The 23458-nt window shown below is 38.1% G+C and overlaps 1 protein-coding gene across 4 annotated transcripts; it reads left to right on the top strand.

Annotated features, from left to right (window-relative positions):
- Positions 1-129: 129 nt before the first annotated feature.
- LOC113676185 (uncharacterized) lies at positions 130-21354 on the top strand. Of its 4 annotated transcripts, none has more exons than XM_089209644.1 (30): positions 130-927; positions 2105-2197; positions 2502-2573; positions 2955-3026; positions 3429-3543; positions 3980-4053; positions 4230-4323; positions 4479-4570; positions 4854-4931; positions 5131-5244; positions 6444-6819; positions 6895-7019; positions 7694-7754; positions 7847-7933; positions 8263-8300; positions 8934-9102; positions 9474-9610; positions 9799-9879; positions 10302-10631; positions 11064-11186; positions 11904-12017; positions 12182-12548; positions 12760-12948; positions 13535-13759; positions 13994-14067; positions 14595-14702; positions 15386-15511; positions 15888-16913; positions 19035-19242; positions 20304-21354. In XM_089209644.1, the coding sequence occupies exons 1-30, from the start codon at positions 673-675 to the stop codon at positions 20432-20434; spliced, it is 5154 nt and encodes a 1717-aa protein (XP_089065770.1). In that variant the 5' UTR covers positions 130-672; the 3' UTR covers positions 20435-21354. The 4 variants fall into 4 exon arrangements, with proteins under 4 accessions (XP_089065770.1, XP_089065769.1, XP_089065773.1 ...); XM_089209643.1 differs by having other exon boundaries at positions 7844-7933; XM_089209647.1 differs by lacking the exon at positions 130-927 and adding an exon at positions 1298-1437.
- The last annotated feature ends 2104 nt before the right edge of the window (positions 21355-23458 follow it).

Below are 23458 nucleotides of genomic sequence, written 5' to 3'. Positions count from 1 at the left end.
TTTAGGGGGTCAGTCATCGCCAAAAGAGTGTAAGGGAGGGGGGGATGGGCTATAGAGAATAGACTGCCGATCAACTTCTGATGAGAGGGCAGGGGGTCACAAGACTATTACAGAGCTTCCTTGGGGGGGGGGTGTTCATATAAATTTTATCATGACAACCAAAGTCCTCCCCATCAGCCTGTTAAGCTGTCCCTCGCTTCTCTCTCTCTCTCTCTAGCTCTCTCCATTCTTCACCCAGATTTGAAAAGGCATACACTTTTTTACGCTCGCATGATTCCCTTTCAAACCATGACAGACGGAATTTGAGACCATGCTAGTCAAGCTCTGAATCTTTTCCACACCGAAACGGCCCAGTGCCATACCCCACTAGGCTTAAGAGATTTGCACAAGAAAAAAAGTAAAAAATCATCGCGAGTTGAATCCCTCGGTGTTTGATAGTCTCTTAAAAGATCGTTTTCTGGCCTTCCATCTTTGGGGATCTCAGCATCTGTGCGTCTCAGTTCGTAGTATTGAATCTTTGTTATTTGGCTACGATACATGTACCCGGATCTTTGAAATTAAATCGACCAACCATTAGTATTGCAGCGTCAAGGTATTCACTTCCGTACCGTACTGTCCTGTCACTCGATCGAGGCTTAAAGTCACGTGTTTGCAAAGAGAGAAATATTCAAGATGGCGCTACCCCCTCCACCAGCACCACCACCTCCACCGCCTCCTCCACCTATAGGAGAGGCCATTCCTCCCTCTTATCCCGGTCCAGCTCCTTCGATGCAACCTGTGACAACTGCCCAACCAGCTCCAGACGCTCAAACGGCATCCCAGCCCAATACTGCCCCAGGAAACGAGGATAAAATCTGGGAAAGATCGTGGACTGTAGACGAGTTGAGAAAGGGATCATCAAATTGGACACTCGCTGCTGATTCGGGGGTAAGGCTGTCTTACTTTAATGACTGCGTGTAAAGACTGTAAACGATAGGGCTAGGAAATCGTTGATTTTCTCTAATTATTTTTCTGTGACGGAGATTTTTTCATTTCTCTTCTGCGTCACTTCACTGATGTGTCAAACCACTAGCTGGAAACCTTAGGTGTCATTAAACTACTTGAACTTTACCAAGTAGTGTTGCTGTTTTCTATCTTAAAAGTCAAATCTTTTCACTATATGTTTCTCATATTTTATGAGAAATCTCATAAATATTTAGTGCCATCCTCAAATGAAAACGATTACCATAAAGTGGATTGGTAATTTAATATTATTCAAATTAGCCTACAAAACATTTCCTCACACATATTTGTATTCAAGTATCAGGCCAATCAGCTGTTATCTAGCATAATGAGGAAACAAACTCTACGGCTAAGGAAATATTTCATATCTTGTCTTGGTTCATGAGGAAATGTTTTGTTTTCTTTTCTGTTTCATGGAATTAGGCATTTGAAAAGGTAATTATTATGCACATAGGAAGTTTTATTTACCTTATTGGTAACTCTTCAACCGAGCATTACTCATTTCTTAAAATATTCACCACTACCACGGGAAGTTAACAATTTATTTTGAAGAATCCTTCATTGGTTTGTTGTTATCCAGGAGTCCTCTGACCCATGACTTGGCTGGAAATTAAGCAAACAATCCTATATTTTTTTGCCCTAAGATCTTCCACTGAACAACTTTAAGGTATACTGAGAATATGGTAATTGCTATTTTCATGTACAACTTTTTTCCATCACAAAAGAACACTGGACTGACGAAGTAAAGACTTTTGCTCGATGCCAAAGTAATATGAGAAATCAAATTCTAACAGAAATTATTATTTAAGATTTTGGTCTGACATTCTGCTAAGATTACAGCATATCTGCAGAATCAAGTTGTTGCTGGAGAGAAGATTCTCGGAGTATTGCTATCTCAGCTAAGGCTATCCACTGCCATGCACAATGTCACATCAGAACTTAAGAAAATAGAGTTGATTTCATTTTGACTGTCTACTGTATCTACTTTTTAGAAACTACATCTCACATGAAGTATTTTAATACTCTGCCTTCAGTGGAAACTATATTATTATCAGCTAAAAACTGTTGTGTAGTCCTCTAAATTTTATTTTTCAATTTCCAGTTTCTCCTTTATCTGCAAGAATTCTCTCAACGAATTATTTCACAAACTCACGACATTGAGACTCAAGTGGATGGGCTGATCAACAGTACGAAAGTGGGTGAAAAATTTATTTTCATTGTTTTATCGATACAAACATCCATTTAAGTCACAAAAGGCTTGCTGTGTTAAATTTATTTTTCTCTATAATTGTCTTGTTTTTCTTAATAATTGCGTTTTAATTTTCCTCATGGGTCATAATGAAAATGAAAACATAGAGAAGAATTTTAAAATATGTTTTATTCTAAAGAAAAGTCTTGTGCCCAGAAGAAATTTCAACATTTCTTTTGCATGGGTTTCATAAACATTTTATTGTATTTTGCTTCATTGGTTGACTGACTGAATTTTTTTTTGTCCACAGGGAATGGATTCTAAAGTGCAGAATACAATGAATGACTTTTTAATGCTGTCTAATACGCAATTCATTGAAAATGTGAGTGTGTTTCTTCAAATAATTGTCTAAAATATGCTTTTGGTATACTCATCAGAACTGTATATCATCATATTTATATATTTACTCATTTGTGACATTTGTTTTGCAAGGGTGAGCTTCTTCAAGGGTGCAAACTAAACAAAAGTTCACCCAGGGTTAATCTGTGTTATGGATCAGCTTATAAAACTACAAGGGAAAAGAAGAATGATTATCAACAGAAGCTAACTATAATTGCTTTCTCTTGCTTTATTGTTAGTATTGTTTCAAGTACAGCCTCTTTTTTACACTGTACAGACACCTTATCCTGTTTTGCAGTGAACAAAACAAGCAATCTTGCGGTGTTCATATTAACTTAAGTAATTGTCTATTTTTTTTTATCAGCGTGTTTATGAAGAGGATGTCAGTAAAGATGAGACAAATGAGGAGAAGGAGAAAGCTCCTGAACCAGAAAAGGTATCTTGCATCATTCTCAATGTCATTGCATTAAGGGGATTCATACCTTTTACACCTCAACATTAATTTTCATATTCTCCTTGCTGTTCTCTTTACAACTTCTCTGATAATAACAAGGAGAATTTGTTTGACAATCAGGAGCTCCTTAATTGAGTGATGATTATCTCTATTCTTATAACCTTAGCAGTTTATTCAAGGATAGTATAGTAAGGGGAAATTAGAAGTTGATCACCCTTCTGGGATTTAAAGGTTAAGATTTTCTTACCTGTCACCTCTTTCCCATTTTTCCCCTCCTTGCTCCTTGGCCTTTGAACTTTCACTCTGTACCTTAGGTACATCAGAAAATATGGCATAGCTCATTGTCAACTTTTTCTCAGGGTTTAATATTTGTACTCTCAACAGGCAAAAACAAGGGAGCAGCTTGAGGCAGAGGTTATTCCTAAGCTAAGTGAAGCTCTTAGCCATGGAGTTGGGGTTATGGATAATGCATTTGTTGCAGTTGAGCTCACAACGGAACGTGAGTATTTATTTGATCAGTGATACATTGTCCAGCACATTTAACTTTATTTTTAGTTAATCTTTAAACTCCCAAGATCTGATTGTTAATTCTCCCCTCTTTCCACTACGCATTTTCTTGTAAATTAGCTATGAGAATTTGGTTTTAGATCAAGATAAAAACCTCTACCTGATATGTTTGTGTATTCTCATTACCTGTTTGTTGATTAATGTATGGATATCTCAGGGAGAAGTTACATGTTAATCACTTCTGTAAGTTCAGGGGTTAAGTTTCCTACTCAATTGTGTAGTAACCAGCTGTGTATTTTTTTGCTTAAGTTCATAAACTGAAACCTCTCCTCCCAAAGATGCACGTAATTCTTCAATTCTTTATAAAGCAACCATTAATTGCCTGCTTAAAAATTATTGAATCATTCAAGACTATTTCCCTCATGCAGATTCTGATGATGAAGAAGAAGAAGATGATGATGCCAAGACAGCATTTAAGCCACAAGTGATTTTGGAGCCCAAGGTTTGTGAACTATTTTCTAATCACCATGTTTTCTGGATTTGATGTTAATCAGCTACTTAATGGTGAAGGAGGCTTCATGCCATTTGAAGGATGTAGGATAAAGACCTAACAAGGAACAATGTTTACACTGTAAGTCTTTTTACTCACTCACAACTTTCTCTTTTTTCACCTTGAAGGATGTTTATTCCAATCGTCCATTGCCACATCTGATTGGAAGTGGAGATTTCTTTAAGGATGAGCTGGTTGGCTTGGGTGAATCTTCAGGAGAAGGTAAATATAATTTTGTACTTGAAGTGAATCAGAAAGTCACAATTTTGCGTGGGCCATCTCTGAACTGTCAGGGAATGAATCAGTGGAAAATGTTGAGCAGCTTCATGGGAGAATTGCTGAAATGATTTTTGCATTTATTATATGATTATAAACAGAAGATGAAGGTGAAGAGGATGAGGAAGAAGCGTCTTCCAGTAGCAGTGGAAGTGAAACTGAATCCACAGCCAGTGGAGAATCTAGTAGTGAGGTAATAATAATAATCATCATCATTATTTTCATAATTACTGACAGAGGCAGTTTTCATTGCAACCTTTTTTTGAAAATTACTTAATCTTGATTGAACTATTATGGAATACTATTCAGTTTTTGTAATTTTAAACATTGAAACTGTGTGACAATGAAAGGGATTATCTTCACATGATTAAAAATGTTTATGGAACTTATTTTCTGAAGTCCCCAGTTGTAGAAAGGATATAAAGATGTCATTAGCTTTCATTGATTTTATGTGTGTTTGTTGATTTGCTTCATAGAGCTCCGAAGAGAGTGGCAGTGAATCAGACACAGAAAAGCTGAAAGAGACAGAGAAAAAACAGAAAAGCAAGCCAAAGGTACATTTAAGACAGACAGATGCATAAAGCAGTGGAAAGTGTAAATTGAAATATTTGATACATGATTTGGCTTTCAGCAATAATACACTGTACAAGCATTTCCAGAAAAGAAGTGAAGCATCTTCATTGCAACTAAGATGTACTGATTGTCATGGTTAATGTTTTTTTTTTTTTTTTTTAATCTTCACCTTTATCCAAGAAAATTATTGAATCAGAAGAAGATGATGATGATCTGTTTGGTGAAAAGAAGAAGCCGCCAGACTCAGATGAAGAAGATGAGAAGAGTGATGATGAGGAAGAACGGCCTAAGAAGGTAAAACGGTTTGAACTGCAGTTAACTCTTTAACTCCCAGAAGTGATTAACACGTAACTTCTCCCTATAATATCCATACATTATCCAGCAGACAGGTTATGAGAATACTCAAACTTATCAGGTAAAGGTTGTCATCTTGATCTGACATAGCATTCTCCTAACTAATTTACGAGGAAATGTGTAGCAGCTAGAGGGGAGAATTAACAATCAGATCTTGGGAATTAAAGGGTTAGAGTTCACCTGACTAGACTTTATCAAGAGGCTGTGAAATTGTTGAAATTGAAGTTGAAAGCCTCAGGAAGCACATTGAGGCAACAATGCTATTGACACGACAGATTTAGGTCATGGGTGCTGGAACTAGTTCATGCAAAGAAATTAGGCCTTTAGAAATGAAAATGAAAATGTTGTTAGTTTTGGGATTTTGTCTCTAGACTTACTTATCAAAAGAAGGACCATCCCCAATACAAGAAAAAAATTATTAAGGAGATGTGTCACTGCACTGTCAAATCATTATTCTCAAGTGTTACTTTAAACTCACCAAGTGATCAAGTAAATGAAAAGAAAGGGAAAGTCTTAACCCTTTACACTCTAACATCAGTATGCATATTCTCCATACTGTTCTTAATACATTTTCTAAGGAGAATTTGTTTACTGATCAAAAGTTTCTTTTGATGGTGATCATTTCCTTTATTCTCATGACCTTAATGTGTGATTCAGGGGTGATATTGTGGGGAGAAATTAGATGTTAGTCACTCTTAGGGTTTAAAGGGTTAAAGAAACCCTCAAAATGTGACCATGCTAAGAATGGTGTATGGTTATGTATACTCAAGTTTGTAGGAGAATCAGATTAGGAAGTACAGCTGTATCATTGTTCAAGAAGAGTTTTAACAATGAGCCCATAACAAGAGTCTTCACCCTTTACACTCTCACATCAGTATGTAAGGATGCACTGTATTCTATAAATTTCCCATGTTACTTACAAGGAGAGTTTTTTCCAACGATCAAAAAAAACTTCTTGAGTTTGCGATCATTTTCTTTGTTATGACCTTTAGGTTTGATTCAGGAGTGATATTGTTGGGAGAAAATGAAATGCCTATCAGTCTTAGGGGTTAAAGAGTTAAGAGAGGGATAGATGTGATTGTTATAATTCCAGGACTGGTGATGTAGACTGCTGAAAAGGAATTTCTTTTTCTCCGCAGCCAAAGGGTGGTTTAGACTTTGCCTCTGAACTTGCAGCAAGAATTGGAGTTGCAAAGGTGAAGCAACCAGACAGTGATGAAGATGATAACAAAGATAAGGTGGCTGATGGTGAGTGGAGTGATGAAGAGAATCAAGAGTCTAAAACTGTTGAAGTTCAGGAAAAACAACGCAGCTTGACAAAAAACAGTTTAACAAAAAGCCGCAGTGACAGCAAGACGAAAGAGAAGAAGTCTCACCACCACCACCATCATCATCATCAACATCATGACAAAAGGGAGCAGTCTGAGTCACAGGGAGAGCACAAGCATAGAAAACGACGTGGCAGTAAGACCAGCCACTCTAGTGTGGACAAGCATTCAGTTACCACAGAGGATGGTGAGAAATGGTCATGTAAAATTAATGAATATTTTTTATATACATTTTCCAAGTGTTCATTTCTTCTTTTGTCAGATCTGTTTAGCCAGTCAAGTCCTCAAGAAGATGGTCTCTTTGGAGGTGAAGGAACTCCATTCACAAAGAAAGGAGGGCTGTTTAGTGGTGGAGGAAATCTCTTTGATGATGTTGACGAAGACAAGGTGTGACTCATTCTACTTGGGTTACTTGTTAGTAAAGGCTTTTGTATGTTCTTATCATTGGTCCAAAGGTTTTTCTCTTTTCCTCCTTTTTTTCCTGTTTGTGAAAAAAAGTTTCACCACATATCATCTAGACAACAATCTTTTACCACTGGGATTAGTGTTGGTTTTTCACCTAAAAATGTAGAGTTTGCCTTTGGAAATTTTTTTTGCACTGTATTGAATTTTTAATTAATGAAGTAAAGATAAATGTATCTCAAGCCCCATTAAAATATTTGACTTTGCTAATACTGGATTCAAATGAATGCTGGGATTAGCCAACCCTGTACCAGGTCCTTCAAGGGGCATGTTGTTTCACCTGGCCTTGATCTTTGTTGTTGTTGTCCCAGATGCAGGGCTGAAAAAACCTTACAAATTCTTTGAAAATTGTATGTTAGCAAACATTTTTTCTTTCCCTGATGGGCCAAGTAGATCGTTGATCTATGTGGGAATGTGAAAATGACCATAGACATCCTGAAAGTTACAAAATTGTAATGGAAATGTTTTATTTCCAATTTGTGGGCTCGCCAACTTGCAGCTTGGTAAATATTCACCATTATTCACCTCCACTTCAGTGTATAACTGTTAAATATTGTGCAACACTTCATTATAAATATATATATTTTTTTCAAACACAGGGTGACTTGTTTGCTGAGGCTTCAACTACGAAAACTAACAAACAAGAAGGACCAACAGAAGGTTGGGAAATTTTGCACTCAAAATGTATAGGGATGTTGAAAGTTAAATATTTCTTTTTATCTGTAACTGACTGGTGCTTTCTTTTTCAGCAGAAGAAGAATCTGTTCAAGTTAAACCCAGAGCAAGAAGCACAGCAAGTGGGAAAAAAATCCCAGCTGGAGCCATCTCGATATTTGGAGGTATTTTTTTTTCAGATATTATTTTGAAAATGACTGGGCAGACTGGATGTTACAAAACAATTATATTTACCTTTTTTCCCAGTTCACATGTCTCAAGAGTGATTGGCTTCTAATTTCTCCTCTCCTAAATCAAATAGAAAGGTCATGGGAACGAAGGAAATTATCACCAGTTTAAGAACCTCTAGATTGTCGAGCTAATTCTCTCTATCAGAACCATATGAAATATAAAAAGAACAGAGTGGTGAATATAAATATTAATTTTAGGGTGTTAATTAAGACAATACAGGGAGATGGATGTGCAAATTAATTGTAACAATTCTTTCCTTTAGATTCTGGTTTGTTTGGATCACCATCACCAACAAAAGAGGTGAGGGTTCAGTTTATTTGATTGGAAAAGGTGAAAATTAGCAGTTTGATGCTGATTTGTTTTGAGGTTTCTGTTATATATATGTGTCATGGCTAAATAGCATTTTGCATTTGTGTATCAAGAGTAGACAAGGGTAAATAGGGATTGCATATATTTGCTTGAATCCATGAAAAACTACTTGTAGAACCAATTGCAATTTGTCACTCAAATTTCTGAAATTGGAGCTACTACCAGGAAACATACTGTATACATCAGCTGCTTCTTTTGTGTTTGTTCTTATTGGCATCTGAAACCTTCTTGCCCTTTTGGATTAATTTGAGTTTGGGAATGGGATGTAATCTGTGGTTTAATCCTTCACTGCTTCAACAAAAGAAAACAAAAAAGCTAGGGTGATAACAAATCCCACTCTAGATTTTGACAACTTTATTACAGCATGTTTTGAAATAGGTTGTTGTTCATCGTGGTAGTTGGATGATATTATAAGTTTGTTCTGTTGTCTTATGACAAGGTCACTTGATGTAGAACATAAAATTTTGACTGCTTACAGCATATTCTTAGTTTTCTTGTGTTGGAGGTATTTCCATCCATTGTATATAATATGACTTTCTTCTCTTTCTATTTCTTCTCACTAAGGACGTTACTACCAGTCTGACTAAAAACCATCAAAAGCACGAGGAAACTGAAACAAAACCCAAACCCAAGAGTGGAGGGGGTGGGGGTGGTTTGTTTGATGGTGATGATGATGATGATCTGTTCAGTGGTACAACTTTTAAACCATCTGCTGCGTCTCCAGTAGTTCAAGGTAGATATCTTTCTTGAATCTCTATTTTAGCGTGCAAATTCTCAACAACACCTTAGCTGTATTGTCTCAGTGATTGAAAATATTGTGGACAAGTTGTTATCATTGTGCATACTCACTTTTTTCATTTCTTCCCCAATTTTTTTTTACTTGAATCAGAGATTTTGGACAAGAAGTTAATTTTTTCAAACACTTCTTTCGTCATGTTGGATTTTTTTTTCAAACTATCAGAAAGAGTCAGGGGATAAAATTTGGTTCATATCACAGATACAAAAAGGAGTAGTTTCATCTTTTGTTGTTGTTGTTGTTATTGTTATTGTTGTTGTTGTTGTTGTGATCATTGTTACAAACACTATCATTCTCCTTTGAAACAGAAACTGCAAAGACCAAACCAGCAGCAAATAAAGTTGATCTGTTTGGTGCTGACAATGAGGATGAAGATGATGAAGGTGATTTGTTCAGTGGAAAGCCTGTGGCAAAAGAACCTGCTCAGGCCCCCCCAAAGAAAAAGGTGTGTTCAAAATAGCAAATCTCTCTTCTTATTTCAACATGTCTCAGTTTTCAAATTACCAGGATCTTCATCGTCCTGATAAACTGGGTGAGAATAATCATAACATGGTTTACTCTGCAAAGAAGCTAAATAAAAAAGTGCATCAGGTTAGAGAAATGTGTTCCTGTTTCTTGCATTGTTTCCTTTAGCTACCAGCTGGTGCAGTGTCCATGTTTGGCAGTTCACCACCTCCTTTACTGATGGGCAAGAATACTGATGATGACGAAGAGGTGAGTTTGTCTAATATTTGAGAATTCTAGCATAGATTGCATTTCAGTAGAAAATAAAAAGTAGAACCTCACTAACTTGATCGGTGTAACTTGAGTTTCCCTTTGATATTATTATGATAATGACCTTTTCCTTGCTTATAGGGAGTTATGAATACCTCACATCGTGAAACACATTATATAACAAATATCTTATTTGAAAGCTAAAATATATTATGAAAGATGAATGCAATGCTCAAGGGTGATTTGAAAACATCAGCTTGCTTTAAAAATTTTCCCTCCGATTTGATGATTGAGAATGAAATTTTAAAATGACCTTCTTATCTAAGATTATATAGTCAGTCCTGACTGATTGTATTGTTGAGAGCTTTTGAATTAGATTTTGATTTTTTTTAACTAGTTCTTTTGCTATTACTACTCCACAGAAAGATGATACTGGGTTGTTCAAGGCATCCGCCGTTGCACCTAAAAAGATCGAAATAAAAACTTCCCCTGCTTCTCAGCTAACTAAGTCAAAATCCGGGGGAGGACTATTTAGTGATGAAGACGAGGAAGAAGGGGGAGGGTTGTTTGGGGCTTCGGCTACAAAACCACAGCCCAAGGAAGAACCAAAGTCCAGACCAAAAACAAAGACAACGATTAGTCTGTTTGATGATGATGAACAGGATGAAGAGGAGGATTTCTTTGCTGCACCAGCAGTTTCAAAACCAGCCAAGAATGAGCCAACCAAGGACAAACCCAAGGAGGAAGTTAAGGTCACTAATCTAATTTCATTCAGGTCATTCAGCAATTTTTTTGTAACAGGTTGCTGTTACAGATGCCTTCATAGCCCAATGAAGAAGTCAAAGTCACAAATCTGATTTCAGTTAGTGATTTTTTGTAACTGGTTGCTGTTGCAGGTGCCTTTAGTTAGAAAAATTGCGAAGAATAAGACGCGATGAAATATACGCTTAAATTTACATGGTTCTAAAAAGCTGCCGGACTGCTGTTAGTCTGATGAAGAGAGCTTTTCCTGGAAGCTTAAACATAACTGTTCACACAGAACTAGATTTTAGTGAGTCGGTGGTTGGTGCAAAGGAAAATAATACTATTTCAGGTTATGTTTTAAACGTGATCGTGTCACTGAGTGATCAATTACTAAATTGTCTCTGACTGGAACCCTTCATGAACACTTTGTTTTACTGCAGGAAACTAAGGCACCCAGCGCTAAGATTTCAGGGCTTTTTGATGATGATGACGAGGATCTGTTCAATTCGCCATCACCTAAACCTCCCCCCTCTCCCAATGTCACGCGCAAGGAGGACAAAAAAGTATGTGGTAAAACTGAGTATTTTATAGGGAAAAAATTGGTTATGAATATTTCGATTTGCTCTTAGAAATTGCTTTGTATTTTTATTGACGTGATTGGCTGATTGACAGACTTTCTTTCTGAGTGATTGATTAACGGACCGTCTTGACTCAAATTATTGACTGAATGGCGACTGACTGATTGATGTATTGAATGATTGAATAACCAACTGACCAAGTGATTGATTGACTCACTGATTGATAGATTGATCGACTGACTCATTGATTGATTGACTGATTGATTGACTGACTCTCACTGATTGATTGATTGATTGACTGACTCATTGATTGATTGATTGATTGACTGACTCTCACTGATTGATAGATTGATCGACTGACTCATTAATTGATTGACTGATTGATTGACTGACTCACTGATTGATTGATTGATTGACTGACTCATTGATTGACTGATTGATTGACTGACTCTCACTGATTGATAGATTGATCGACTGACTCATTAATTGATTGACTGATTGATTGACTGACTCTCACTGATTGATTGATTGATTGACTGACTCATTGATTGATTGACTGATTGATTGACTGACTCTCACTGATTGATTGATTGATTGATTGATTGACTGACTCACTGACTCACTGATTGATTGACCAACTGACTGATTGAGGCTTCGTGGCTTTTCTTCTTTCATTGTTTTACTTTCCTAATTTTTTTATAGGAAGAAACCAAGCCTAATAGGAGTTCTTCAAAAATGCAATCTTTGTTTGATGCTGATGACGATGATGAAGGGATGTTTGGAGGCACATCGGAGGATATTTTTATAGCGTCGACGGTAAAAACAAAACAATAAATACCAAATAATTAGTAAACAGGTTTTAAAATGATGGTAAATTTAACAACCTCTATGGATGAATTTCTTTCGGAAATATTAGATGTCTTTGTCATTGTGCGCGCTTAGTGAAGAATGACTGCTTATCTTTCAAATGTTTTCTCCAGTCTCCTCAGAAGTCATTTGAGTCCGTGTCACCTTTATCAGCGGCCATATCAGGAACGGTTCCGCCTCTTGACGGCACAGATGAAGTTTCAATCAGCAAAGCGAAACCTAAACCATCCGCAACAACAGCAGCGGCACCGAAAGCCAGTCTGTTCAGTGATGAAGATGATGACCTGTTTGGAGGGAATTCAGTGGAGGAACCGAAAGTCGAGGAGAAGAAAGAGGTTATATCAGAGAGCCCGAAACCTAGGAAACCAGTTGGCGCAGTTTCCATGTTTGGTGGTGTTGATCTGTTTGCGGGTAAGAGGCCTTCGTTTCTGGGGGAAAAGAACAATGCAGAGAGCTCAGAGCCAGTCAAAAAAGAAGAAGGTTTGTTTCCTAAGTAGCCTTTGTTTGTGTTTGTCACGCCACACGTTGTTTTGACTCGTCACGCTCTCTCCGCTAGAGAGAGTTATTTGGAAGACAAAACAGCAGTTGTTAAGGAGATTGCTTTAGTTTCGACTCTTTGAGTTTTGATGATTCTGAAGTCAAAATGAGATGCCAGCAATATATGTGAACTTTTTATTGTTTTTACGATCAGACAAGCCAGCCACCACTGAGAAAGAGGCAGACTTATTCGGTAGTGAACAAGCTGAAGATGAACTATTTTCTTCCAAACCGAAGACAACAAAACCAACCGCACCCCCTTCCAAAGCCAAGCCAAGTTCAGACTTGTTCGGTGCATCTCCCGAAGATGATCTGTTCTCTGCTCCTAGTAAACCACCCTCGGGTAAGACTAGGAGATTAATCCCGTCTCGGAGCGGTTTCGCTGTTGGATATACTCCATCGTAAAATTTTAAGGTGTTAGATGTTTGTTACGAGCGTGGAAAAATTACAATTCTGAGTCCACCGTGAGGCTTCCGGTCACAGTTCTGAAATCGTGTTTGAATGGTTTAAAAATTCAGCTGAGGAACGTATAACTCGATGTTGGGTACATTAGGCTCACATACGACACGCGTCTTGATCAACAATGTCGGCTTCCATGTTTTTTTGTTTTTTTTTAACATGGTTTCTCTCTAAAGAAATGTTTTCGTCTTGTCACGAGGGTGGGACAAAGAAATACTTCGAACCTCAGGCCTTCGGATTCCGCTCTCCAATCTTCTGCCACTGAGCTATAGATACTCTACGATGATCCAAGATATTACTAAGTTGATATGTGACATGCGTTCCGCACTCTGCTCGGTTCAGCAATGTCGAAAGCTTTGGGTGAGTAAAACAGAATACGAGAGATGGTGCATCCTAAGCTCGGTAATGTAATGAAGAAATATGTTGAAGATGAGAGTTCACGCAGCAGTTCATTTGTCGTCTAATTCCAGAACCGAAGCCAGTAAAGCCCCCGGTTATCTCGAAACCAGACGTGGAGGATGGAACAACCCAACCCGTTGAGCCCGTGGAACCTGTCAAACCTATAGAACCAGTAAGACCCAAGAAACCTGCTGGAGCGGTGTCCATGTTTGGTGGTGTGGACCTATTTGGCGGCAGCAAATCACCGCCATTTTCAGTGGCGGCCGCCAAATCACGTGTACCTGTAAAACCAAAAGGTAGCACGGTCTTTCTGTTTTTGCCGTTACCTAACCGTGAGACCACCAACACGTCATATAAAGGGTTGTGAGAATTGTTTTTGCCTCAACCCTGAAAGCTCCAAGAGTGACCAGCATCTGATTTCCGCTCTTTTCTCCCCCCCCCCCCCTTCCCACCCCTCCCAATCAAAAGAAAAAAGAGAAACAGTTTTGGGTATGGTTTCCCCTACAATGTCTTTGCTAATTTTTTTGCAGATCCCTTAGGAGGGGATGACGAAGAAGACTTGTTTTCTTCAAAATCTAAAGATAAAAAAGAAGCTGAGCCTGAGGTGAAGTTGAGTCTCAGTAGTTAATAAGGTTCTCTAAGTAGCCAAGGTAACATTCATTATTAAGTATATATATATATATATATATATATATATATATATATATATATATGTATATGTATATGTATATGTATATATATATGTATGTATATACAGTTCAAAATAACTAAAATGAAACACGCATGATTCTCTGTTACTCTGAGTTTCGTGCTTACGCACTCGTCAGACAGATTTAAAATCTGTTTGACGAGTGCGTAAGCACGAAACTCAGAGTAACAGAGAATCATGCGTGTTTCATTTTAGTTATTTTGAACTGTATTCCGCTCTACACTCACGTGTATTGAGCACTTTCCTACAGCATTTGGTACAATTTCCCACAATTATATGTATTTATATCGGAATGTAAACAGATTTATTGCTCGATGCAGTTCAAAACCGCTTATCCTTTATTCTGGTATACACCACACTTAACTTTAAAACCAGTTTACCGACCAGAACTGAAAAAAAACGCCTTTCTCTGTTTATTTTAGCCGTCAGGTCCACTTCCGGTACCCAAGGCAGCCTTGTCACCATTCCCCTCAAGCGTCAGCCCTAAAACGTCGCCGGTGAAGCTTGGGTCGGGAATTGAGAAGCTGCAGGTATTTAATCTGCTTTGAAAGGAAGAGTGACATCATAGCTGAATCATCCTTTTTTTCTCGATCTTTGATAGTTTCTAATTTCTCCCTACAATATTACCCCTGAATTGCACATTAAGGTCATGAGAATAAAGGAAATGATCATCAGGGAAGGAACCTTTTGATTGGCAAGCAAATTCTCCTTGTCAGCAGTGTAGGAAATGTACAAATAACAGTGTGGAGAATTTGCATACTGATGTTAGGATGGAAAGGGTTAAAGGAATAAGACACCGAAACATTATAAGATTGAAACACGACAAGTGAAACTTTTCAACTTCTAATTGAACCTTAAGAAGCTAAGCCATTGTTTGTCTTTCGCGAAAATAGAAATCCACGTAATAACATACGTGAAAAAAATTTTGCGCGTCTGATGGGCTGAAAGCGAATGCATTTTTTGCGTAACACGAGTGCAAAGGCAAAGTTGTAATACGAGTACAAATTACAAATAGTGCGCGCTGCCAAAATTCGTCTGTCTTGACTTTCTGTGATGCATTTTTCATGTAAATTGTTTTCAAGGAACAAAATGATTTCTCGTGCAATTTGGTGTAAATAAGCACTTGTAAATATTTTGTAGACTACAATTTTCACTCGCCGTATGGGCTCGGTGTACGGTACTTATTTGAATGTGTGTTTTTTACTCTTGTCAGAAATCTCTCGCCTTTAATCCCGCCATGTTGAGACCAGGCGCAGCTCCGCCCAAGAAGGAGGCCCCGGCTACTGTAGCTTCATTTGACGAGCCCGCCAAAGTCACCACCTTGGAGAGCACTAACAAGGTTTGCTTGAATCAACTCATTTTATTGTTTTCTTGATATTTGAAACGAGTGAGGGAAAAAAAGTCCCAGTCCTCCTGCAACGTTCAATTTCTCGGTTGGTTGGTCGCTAACTAAGGTACAGAGAACTTATTGGTACTCATATGTATAAGGACCTTGCATATTGTCATATGCAAGGTCCTTAAGTAACATGCACTTTGCATATCAGCAAAGCATCCTTTGTGAAGGTGGAATTATAAAGATAGTACGTTTTGAGCGTTGGAGTCTATTAAAGACAAGTGAAAAAATCACAACCTTTGCCATGTCTGATTTTTATCTCCTTTATGTTATTTCTTTGGTTTCCATTTCATCAACTTATTTTTTTTGCATTATATTTCAGGCTCGCGCCAAAGTGCAAGTCAAGCGCCGTCCTCCAACACGCCAAGCCCGTCGAGCTGCGGCTGCAACGAGTAGTGCTTCGGACGCATCACTTTTTGGCACATCGACGAATGAAGACGAGTCCATTAGCGCTCGAGTATCCTGGGGAGGATTTCCCTCTCCGGAGGAGGGACTGGGAAAGAGTGAAGTGGATTCTGGGCAGCGACCGTCGAGGACTGAGACCAAGGATTCTGATATGAGCGACGAATTTTTTGGTTTCACTAGTTCTGGGTCCACGCAGGTCAAAAAAGATGTCTCCGAGGACCCTTTAGCGGGGGGACTTTTTTCAGATTCTGTTTCTTCGAAGCCGAAAGTTTCGACAGCTAATGAACTGTTTAAGGACGACTCCGATGATTTATTTTCAATTTCAATCGAGAAAACAAACAAGACAGATGTAGACGATCCTTTTTCTGTTGGTAAAACAAAAGAGGAAAATAAACCTAAGACTGCAGACCCGTTAATTACAAATGATTCTTCTCCAAATTTACCTAGTGCTACATCTCCCGAAGATGATTTATTTTCTTCTGGAACAAATAAAAAGGAGAGAAAATCTAAAGCAATCTTAAAGGAAACACCCAGCAAAGATAAAGAGGACTCCAAGATTTCCTCGCCTCTAGATAATGATGATTTACTTTCAGCTGTCCCTAAAGCCGATGAAAACGTAACTAAAACAATAGCTGCAAAAGATACACTCTCCGCCAAACTTCCAGCAAACCTTTCAGCAAAGGCGCAATCGCCAGTCTCAGATGGCGACTTGTTCGCGTCAAGTACAGGAAAAGAAGAGGGCAAATCCGACAAGGGGGAGAAAGAAGAAACGACCGCGGATAAAAAATTTCCTTCCCCTCTCGGTGACGACGATGATGATTTGTTTGCCGTGAGTGCATCGGCCAAGAAAGAAACAAAAACTATTTCTGACAGTGCTGCGAAGAAAACGGCAAGTCCGCTGACCAGCAAGAAGGCGGTTACGAAAGGGAGCTCAATTCTTGACGTAAGTAGTATTTGGCTTCCTTTGAGAAGCATTTAGCTACACAATTAAGTTTTTCTTACCTGCTTCTGCAAGGAAAAATAAGAAAAACATTTTCCTCCACACAAGTACGATAGCAATAGCTTGTGCCCGGCGCGCGGTCAACTCATACGAACGAAAAGGCAGGCAAGCGAAAATCCACGGGGACTTTGGAAGGAGTAACGAACTAACTAGAGCCTATTCCCCCCCTTCCATTTTTTTCTTGCTTGTCCCGATTTGTCGCTCGTCCTCGGAACCTGGAGTACCTCAGTGCATCAGGCTACGTACATGCGGGATTATTTTAGTCGTTTTTGTTCGTTATTTGAAAGACAAGTATATAACAGGCGCAAAACGTGTCGTCGCAAATCTGCGAAGATGCAGATGCAAGTTTGAATTTTTCTCAGTGGATGATATAGCCTGAAAGAATGATGGCTTGGAATCTCTTCGTTTGTCATTATGAATTGAATACGGGGGTATGGTAAGAAAAGAGCGGATTACAAGAATTTTTTTTTTGAATAGATCAGTGGCTTAGTTGTAAATGAGTTCGTTAGTTTTTTTTTTTTTTTTTCAATTTTGTTGTTTTTGTTTTGTAGGGTTTCTTTTCTGTCTTTTTTTCCTTCGGCAAATCGAGTTCCCGTCCCAACTGCTTGCCTCAACGAGCCTCTTCTTCTGCCATGCGATCACAGATTACCATTTAGCGCTGAGACATTTCTGTTTTCTTGACTGAGGCTTGAATCGGAGGTGAAAAGACACGCCTGCGCGTATACTAAGACTGTCTATGAGTCAACTTTGCTCTTGAAGGAACGCGCGTCTCTCCCGCGTGGACGTGTTTCTCTAGGGCGATTTCGCGTGAAATTAAGTTGTGAAATGTTTTCATTAGTTGATGCCGAATTTTTTTTTTCGGTAGAAGACATCTTAATTTTGGTCTAAAAACAACAATTTGACATAAAGATAACCATTACTTAGTGGGAGGTCTTTGGATTGAGAAAATGAAAACTGTCCCCCGTCGTTTGCGTGGTTCACGAGTAGTTCCTGTTTCCATGGTATCGAAAAACAGCTTTAATTTGGAACGATTATTAGATATTCAAAGGCTGATTTCTTGCAAGAAGGAATCATTAGTTAACGCTGACAATATGTAAACTGTTTGACACTAAAAACAGCTATGCCAAAGAGAAAGGGAAAAACATTTACATGTCTACCAGCTTATACACCGACGAAAAATGTGAAACGTCATCAAATAGATTCTTTTTTGGTTTGTTTGTCTATATTTTAATTTCAATTGGATGTCTTTAATCTAAGTTTGCAGCTGACGATAATCGACCTTTCATGTCTATATTTATATACACAACCATATATTATTTATATTTTTCGAGGGCACATGACTTTCAGGTGACTTTTATTAAATAAGATATATTTATAAACATAGATATTGAAAATATAAAACGGCAAAAACAGATTGCAAATTTTCGAAATCTTTTTAAAATCTTCGTTTTATTTCGCTCAAGACTGTTTGTAATCTTGTGACAAAATTTCAAGGGTAACCTAGGAGAGTTGTTTGTAAAAAATTGCTTTTAATAAAAGAGGAACAGGTGTTATCAACATATGGCTGCCCACCCACTCGCTAAAAAAATCTTTAGTGCTTCGACGTATCGTTTAATTTGGAGAAGAGCTATTGCAGTGAAGACAGCGAAGAAAAACTCTTGTGTGGGAGATCTTTCATTTTTCATTTGTATTTATATCTTCCGCCATCAAGTTGACATGCTTAAAAAAATATTTTCAAAACATTTAGCAAAAATTTTGTAATGAAATTTATATTTGCGCAGCTCGAGTTTTTCTTGAGCTTGTTTAAAAGGCGTACATCATATGTGACATTCGCAGCGCACTCAAAATGTTTTCGTCCAGATATGCCTTTGTTGTTTTCCTGTGTTTCTGATGACGTGTTATCTGAAGGTTTCCTTTTTGAGAAACTTGATGACTTGTAAGTCATGTTTGTAACGACGTTTCGTATTAGAAGTTGAAAGGTTTTTTTTTTTAATATGAATTATTCTGCTATAGTATGAGTTTCCTCGCAGATTGCTTTTTAAGTCGTTTGTTAACTGTTTTCAGGAAGATGACGATGAATTATTCTCCGTCAAAAAAACCGAAGCCCGAAAGCCGAAGAAAGTCGTGAAACCGCTGGGAGACGACGACTTGTTTGGAGACTCGGGTGACATCTTTAGCGATATTCCGAGCAAACCCAAGGGACCTAAAAAGAAAAAGTCTGCAACCACTGCACCCAAAGACGACATATTCGCTGAGGGTGCGGCTACTGGAGGTTTGTGAGTTTTTGTTACGGAAAAGTATCTATCTATTATTGATTTATGAAGTTTTTCCCCGAGTGCGAGTTAAGGAAGAAATACGAGGAAGAGTGATACCGCCAATTTTGTGGTGAGATAGAATGCTCTACCGAGTAACATGAGAGCGAAGTCGCCTTCCATGTTCCTGAAAAAATCGTCAATAGGAAGGAGACTACCGCTTAAGACTGGGAAATTCGGCGGGGTTGGCTGGGGTACGAATCCTTACAGAGGCCTTAGCATTGTTTTATCCAACGCCCGCCAGACGTGCGTAACACCTCGTTTTTAGCTCTACTCTTGATTTGAGATCTTTTTATTCTGATTTTTCACGCAGCATGTTTGTTAACGTTGTGACAACTGTCTGTTCATTTACCCAGTTTGTCGGCCAATCAGGCATCTTAAAATTGCCTGTTGATAATTTTAAAAGGTTCTTCTCAACCAATCACGGTAGTCATCGTCCCATATTCAGGCTTTCAGCATCGTATATTCGTTATCCGAACATTTCTAATAACCACGGATCTACTGTTGACTTTCTCGTCTTATCGACTGTTTTGGTTCCTGATTGCTGCGGTTGCTGTACACTGCTGACTCAAATCTGGCAGGCTCGTTTTCCGTCGCTCTTGGGTCCAGTCTTTGTCCTGCTTTCCCACACCCTCCCCATCCGTGGGCTTATTTCTCGTGCGGAGACTAGTTAATGTTCGAGCCACTTAAGTCAATGCAAGGTCTGTTTGTAATTATCGAAGCGGGAGTTGAAAACGTCGTCTGGAGAGCAGATTGAAACATTTCAACGCCACAGTAGAAACAGTGGCTATGATGTGAATATTGATTACTCTTGTTGGGAAAATGTTGCTTATGTCATTTCCGAAATATATCGAATAGCTTTATATCGAGATCCTTGAATACCCCGAAAAATTCTGAATTTTTATATTAAATTTTGAGCCCTTGAAAGTCCTACTAGATTTTTTCCTCTCAATTTTCCAAGGTGTACATTTAAAGGTTGGGGTATTTATGTAATCATTTATTCGTCAATTCGTTACAACAGGAGATGAGCAAGCGCCAAAGAAAACGGCGACAAAAGCCAAGAAGAAAACAGATAAAAAGCCTAAAACCTCAATTTTCGATGACGATGTACCAAGTATATTTGACGATCCACTGAATGCTACTTCGAAGTAACAAGTATTGCGACAAAAATTTTGTTCTCAAAACTGATGAGAAGCCAATCCTTTTACACAAATAAATTAGTTACGTATTTTATATAAGAATAAGGTACTGGTTGCTGTCATTACTATAATGTTTTGTGGTATTTTTTGCTGATTTTCCAAGAGAAGTACAGTGACGGTACCACAAGATCAAAGTGATTCGAGGAATTTTAATGTGCTTGAGATTTCTATTTTGTTTAGAAGAACGTGAAAGAATGAAGTGATTTTCTTGTTGCCTAAATTTGGGAGATTAACCATATCCCTTGACAGAGCCGAGCAGAAACTCTGTCAAGTACTCTCTTTCAAAACATTACGCTAATCCATTTTACAAGCTCTTGAAAGACAAATCAAGAGAAACAAAACCATGTTAACATCTCGTTCCAAGATGCAGGCTCACGGTTTGTGAATGTAATAAAAGTAGGCTACATTTCCGTGTGCGTCATTCCCAATCAATTTTGAGATTCTCGCTTTCTAGTACACCGTAGGTAAAATGGCCTCATGAAAGAACCACTTACAAGATTTCCATTTTTTCAGCCTCATACAAGGATTTAATTAACTTTAAGGTTTAACCTGAGGTGAAAGGGTAATTAGAAGACATCATTAGGTACTCTTCAACAACACATACGGTAGAGCCACTTTTGTTTTTCTTTGAATCAAGTCCAACTGATCCTTCCACACGAATTAGAAAAATCGTTTTAGCAGATTAATTTTAGTGCCGTTTAAATTTGGATGTTTGTATAGCTAAAGGGGTCAACTTAAATCTTTAAACCCAAGATTTGGCGGATGAGTATTTCTCAAAGTGTCGAAAATTTTAAAAGCGAAAGTATTGAAGCTCGTCTCCCTAGCAATGGTTATTGTGAACCAGTGTAGTAAATAAATCTATGTTTGCTCATGGATGGGGAAAATTCATCGTTTGCGTGACTTCTCAGATGAAGTCAACCATTGAAGATCTCGTGAGGAAAAAAATTTCTCACTTGGTGTACAATCGATTTATCCTCTTAGCGCGTGATTAGAGAATCCTCCTGCCTGAACAAATACTCACGCATGCAGAGCAGAAGGCGTATGGCACGATTGCAAACAGCACTGCCCTTGTCACTGTCAGCAAATAATTTTGTCATTGAATCAAATTCCACGCGGGATCTTCCTGAGTGTAACATGTCTGGATGCGCTGGTATTCACATGTCTTTCAGATGTTCTAACCGATTGTTTTTATTTTAACCCGATGGTTCGAATGCAGGATCTTTGTCTAATTATCAAAACAGGAGTTGAAAACCTCGTCTGAGAGCTGACGGGGAGAGCAGGATATATATATACATATATACATATATACACCATTACTCACGTTGAAAAAATGTTGCTCTGATTTATTTGATAAAAATGTGGAGTGGAATTTTTCGAAACCTCTCTTTATATCGAAATTCATGACTTGTTCCGGAAGTGTTGAAATCAAAGATCGCAATTTATACCCTATAATAGCCACCTTTTTGCCTTTTGTGTATTTGACATATTTCCTAACTTTAGTAAAACGAAATAAAGTCGGAGTAATCCATGAAGAGATGATGCTCTCCCAATGATCCTTATTAGTGGAGGGAACTGTTGAAGAGCAGGTTGTGTCGGAACTCTTCGAATGCCTCCGGAAAAACCTTCGGCACCTTTTCGGAAAAAGTCGGGTTCTCTATACAGAAAGCTTATGCAATTTAGTCAAACTAGGCTTGTCTATATTGGCTGACAAGATAGGTTCTCTATTACAATATTAGATGATGGAGGTGTCTGTTGAATGCGATTGTTGTTGTTTATACCATGTCTGCAGGGCAAAAGTGTTAGTGGGCTGGAAGCTAGACAAAGAGTGTTTGAAGATGATGTTTACTAATATCGGGATGTAGAAAAAAAAAGCGATTGAATGTGATTGAAATTGAAACAGAGAATTTGAGAAGAGTTCCTGTTTTGCATTTTTGTCTTCACCGCTGCATGTATGTAGGTTGAATTACCCATAGTGAATGCACTCTATTTTGTTTTCCCACACACCTGCTGGGAATCGATGAGAAATAAAATGGTGCCTTTTGACCTCCACAAAAGGTGAACAAATACCATAAGCATGGAAGTTTCAATTTTCAATTCCAATCATATCAGGATTTCCTTTGAAAGCGACACTTCATTATCGCATACTTGACGCATGATGTAATTCCGCTTTATCCAAAACAAACAGAAGATCTCGATGATTTGTTTCTTTAGGAAGAAAATTAAAAGGTGTACTTCCATTCCTGTATGTACGCTGGACAAACATTGCTTGTTTTGACTCATACTGATTCTAGTAAGCCCTTTTACTGAGAACGAAGGTACTGTTTTCTACTGAGAGTGGTTTTGTTTTGTTTTTGTACTGAGAGTGATATTGTTTTGGCGGCGATCGCGTCCGCTTGTTGATTTCATTGACCAAACAATTCCTATTTTATCTCTTATGCATGCAAGAAAAGAAGGCATGACCTCTTTATTCTATAAAACAGGCTTCTTCCAAAGGTGAATTCTTAATCTAAGATCAAAAAAAACTACAGGAGTTTTCTTTTTTTCCCGAGAAGCCGGCCCTATGCGAATGTGGTTGCATGGTTGAAAGGTTTTGTACATACATAGACTTACGTAGTTAGCGCAGGTATCTTCCTGTTTGTTTGTAAGAGTAGTGAGATGTTACCTAAACTCTCAACAAATCATTGACTCGAGGAGCGCAATTCAAGTCACGTATTTTTACTTATCTTGCCAATTTATCCCTTCGAGGGGGTATGAAGCTGACCTAAGCTGATTTTGCCTTGCATACCACTTCCAGGGAGGGAAAAAAAACGGAGAACGCGGCCGATAAATGGAAAATAAATTATTCTTCAGACAATGTTTCCGTGCAGGGAATCTGGATTACATAAGTCGCGAGGACTCAGTTCTATGTGTACATATACAAAAACCCTTTTTTCCTATATTTCCTCAGTCAAATTGTTGTAAAACATTATTGTATTTA

Source organism: Pocillopora damicornis, chromosome 6, assembly GCF_964200805.1.
Source record: "Pocillopora damicornis chromosome 6, jaPocDami1.2, whole genome shotgun sequence".
In the NCBI taxonomy this organism is placed as follows: domain Eukaryota; kingdom Metazoa; phylum Cnidaria; class Anthozoa; order Scleractinia; family Pocilloporidae; genus Pocillopora; species Pocillopora damicornis.
The sequence above is the reverse complement of the archived record's forward strand: the minus strand, read 5'-3'. Positions and strand labels throughout refer to the sequence as shown.

Coding starts and splice junctions, on each gene's coding strand:
- LOC113676185 (XM_089209643.1), top strand. CDS start 673: ATGGCGCTACCCCCTCCACCAGCACCACCACCTCCACCGCCTCCTCCA. Junction 4,932..5,130: donor AACAGAAAAGCAAGCCAAAG/GTACATTTAAGA, acceptor CCTTTATCCAAG/AAAATTATTGAATCAGAAGA. Junction 12,018..12,181: donor ATATTTTTATAGCGTCGACG/GTAAAAACAAAA, acceptor TGTTTTCTCCAG/TCTCCTCAGAAGTCATTTGA.